Below are 3,114 nucleotides of genomic sequence, written 5' to 3' on the forward strand. Positions count from 1 at the left end.
TGAGATGGATACATGTAAAAAGATGCTTCAGTTATTTGTTTGAACTTAGACAATTTTTCTCTTGCGTTTTTCTGTTTAATGAAAATGAAATTAAAATAAAAAAGAAGTAAAGGAGTAGAAATACAAAGTTCTCAAACTTAGTTACACATTAACTCACCTAGGGATCTTTAAAAAATATTGATGCCAGGCTCTCGCTCCAAGACATTCTACTTTAATTGGTATGAGGTGTGATCTTGGCATTAGCACTTTCAAAAACTCTCCAGGTGCTTCTAATATGCAGCCAAGTTTGAAAACTGTCCTCTAGAATATGAGCAGCTAAATGGAAAATAGAAATCATGAAGCCTGTCAGAGCTTCGGCTGTACGTTCGAAGCTTCTCATCTCTGATTGGAAGTACCAGAGGGGAAAGGTTACCAGGACTTTTAATTGTGGTTGAAATTTATCTGACTTTGATTTGAATCTGTCCTGAGTTTGGTTCACAGAATTCCCTGAAGGAATTGAATTTTCTGGGCCTTTGTATTTATGTTTTTTGTGCCTAAGTGTTTAAGTTTTTGCTTAAATCCTGTAGAATGTTATAAAGGGCAAGAATTTTTAAAAGTGGAAATTATAGTGTGGTATTTTTTTTAAAAAATGTATTATATATATTATTCTATACACACACACACACACACACACACATATATATATATATTTCATACCACTAATGTGACTGAAGAAGTGGTAATGAGTATTTGGTGTTGACTTTGGTTATTTCTGTTTTGAGCAAAGCACTCATTTACAAATACAGCAAGAAAGTGATGCTTTTTCCTCCCCTCTGTTCTGAGTTCTATAACACCTACTTCCCCCCCACCCCAAGTCAGATGTCCCTTGATCCCCAAGAATCAAGGGGATTTTGGCAAATGACACCCTTGTTGAGTGTCTGAAGAAACAGTTTCTAACAGCATGAGGCACGTAAGCTTTCCCATGATAGTTTCAAGGCGGAAGGACTCAAGTATGGTGAAACTGTCTAATACTTAGTGAAAGTAAAAAGAAAGAAAGGGAGAGGACTTCCTGGCAGATTTAATGTAAGTGGGTTAGGTAATCTAAGGTTAACCCTAAGTTAATATAACTGTCTCCAAATGTTGGATGATGACCTGGGTGCTGCAAAAAGATTCTAAAAACTGAGAACAAATCTTTCCTTTTCTTTGAAATACTTTCCAGTCAATTTACTGAACAGGAAAAAATATTCCAAGTGATACTCTATAGATCTGATATACTTTTTTTTTTAAATGATATTAGAGCATAGCCAAAGGAGTCTGAGATGAAAATAAATCAAAGTGGACACTAAATATTGAAAATGAGAAAGTTATCTCATATTGGCATTGAGTTATAGGGATCCTTGAGAAGGGTTTGTAGGGAACTAATGAGCTGAATAGATAACATGGCCTGGATTTGTTGCAACCATATCTGCAACATACAATATAAATTTCTAGGAAGTCCCCAGAGGTTGCAGGGGACAGGAAGATCCTGATCTATGGCAAATTGATTGGATGGAATTTTCAGACTGAAGTGATGCTGAATACATAAAATCTTAGACAGTCTTTCATGAGCTCAGATCATGCCCCACATAGTGGACAATGGTGAGCTCATTTCTCCTACTTCCTTCTGCACCTGTGACTTTGTGTGATGCAGAAACAGCTGTGAGCCAGGCGTTAAGGCTCTGGGGTTTCCTTGCTACTTTTACCTGTCATTGACTGTCCAGGTCTGCTCACCCCAACTCTTGCTGGCTAAAAGATCTCTCTCCACTTGATCCATCATGGTTTGTAAACATACTCCCAGGACACTCAGGAACCTTGGAAGAACAACTCTTGGGGCAATAGCTCTTCAGCTTTGTGTTAAAGGAAGGACTCCTTAGTATTTGATTTCATTTAAGAATGCTGTTCTCATTTCATGATTCTGCAATTAGTGTAAGCAATACAGTCTCCAGAAAGGCATTGCTTTAGGAAAGGTATTACTTATGAGCACTAGAGGACTGAGAGGTTTATTTCTCCTATGTGGTTTTGTGTGTCTTAGTCTTAAGTTAAAAATATCTTCAGAAGGCGCCATATCCATCCCCGCGGGCAGTCACTGCAAAGGTGGGGTAGACCTCATAGGCCGCATATGCTGCTAAGTCTTGTCCAAGAGTCACTGCTTGTTTGAGCTGGGCTGCAGACACAGGTGTGGTGGCATTAGGGACAGCATATCCTGGAAAAGAAGCCAGAGAAAATGTCATGAGATACATCCAGGTTTGTTTCCTTTGGGATTACTGTCTTCTTTTAGGAATGTGAACATTTAACTTATCACTTAAAACTAAATGTATTTTAAAAGGTGCTCTTGAGGGACACAGTGTGATTTTCAAATGGCATTTGAAAAGTCCTAGGCAGTGTTTCTCAAAATGGGGCTACCTGTGTCAGAATCTCTTCACACTTAGCAAAGTAGATATGTTGGTGTTAGGGGTCAAGAAACAAACTTAACAAGATGCTGAGTTGATTAAAGCTTGTAATTTAGAATATTTTCAGAGGGTTTCAGAATTTGCAAATGAGTAAAGGTGATTAAAGACTTGGCAGGGCATGGCTGGCTGGTACTCTGTATGTCTTGTTATGCTGCAGCCTCACATCTTCCTAAATAAAATGTCAAAACCCATCTTCTTTACCAAGAAGGATATGTGGAGACAGGGTCGACCAATAGAAGAATTACTGTCAAGTTTTAGTGTGTTTCTATTAACACCATAAAAGCAAATGCCTCTCCTGTCTCAATATAGACTCAGTTGTGAATGACAAAGGCACCATCTTTTCCCCCTTCCCTGGAGCCTGTCCTTGCTCTATTTAGGGTCCTGATGCTGGTCCTCACCCAGAGGGTTTGAGTGAGGAGGGAACCCTCCATGCAGTTATGTTAGGATTCTGTCTAGCTGATGAATATTCACTTTTGTAGAAGAAAGTACAATGGCTACTGTCTACAGCAACATATCCCTATTGATGTTTTAGACTAAAACCTGGATATTTCTGAGGTGGTCCAAAAAATTGTGGAGGAAGAATACTAAGAAACAGGGAAAAGACTACTTAAGCAAATGTAGAAACCTGCTATATTATATTATATTA

General features: G+C 38.5%; 1 protein-coding gene across 3 annotated transcripts in view; it reads right to left on the bottom strand.

Moving 5' to 3' along the window:
* Positions 1-684: 684 nt before the first annotated feature.
* Positions 685-3,114, bottom strand: part of A1CF (APOBEC1 complementation factor) — an 87,347-nt gene continuing 84,917 nt past the window's right edge. For all 3 annotated transcript variants that reach the window (XM_027768775.1, XM_027768773.1, XM_027768774.1), the window contains one exon: positions 685-2,221. In XM_027768775.1, the coding sequence (XP_027624576.1) occupies positions 2,070-2,221 (152 nt within the window). In that variant the 3' untranslated portion in view covers positions 685-2,069. The remainder of the gene's footprint in view (positions 2,222-3,114) is intronic.

Source organism: Tupaia chinensis, unplaced genomic scaffold (genome assembly GCF_000334495.1).
Source record: "Tupaia chinensis unplaced genomic scaffold, TupChi_1.0 Scaffold147458_1, whole genome shotgun sequence".
Classification (NCBI taxonomy): Eukaryota; Metazoa; Chordata; class Mammalia; order Scandentia; family Tupaiidae; genus Tupaia; species Tupaia belangeri.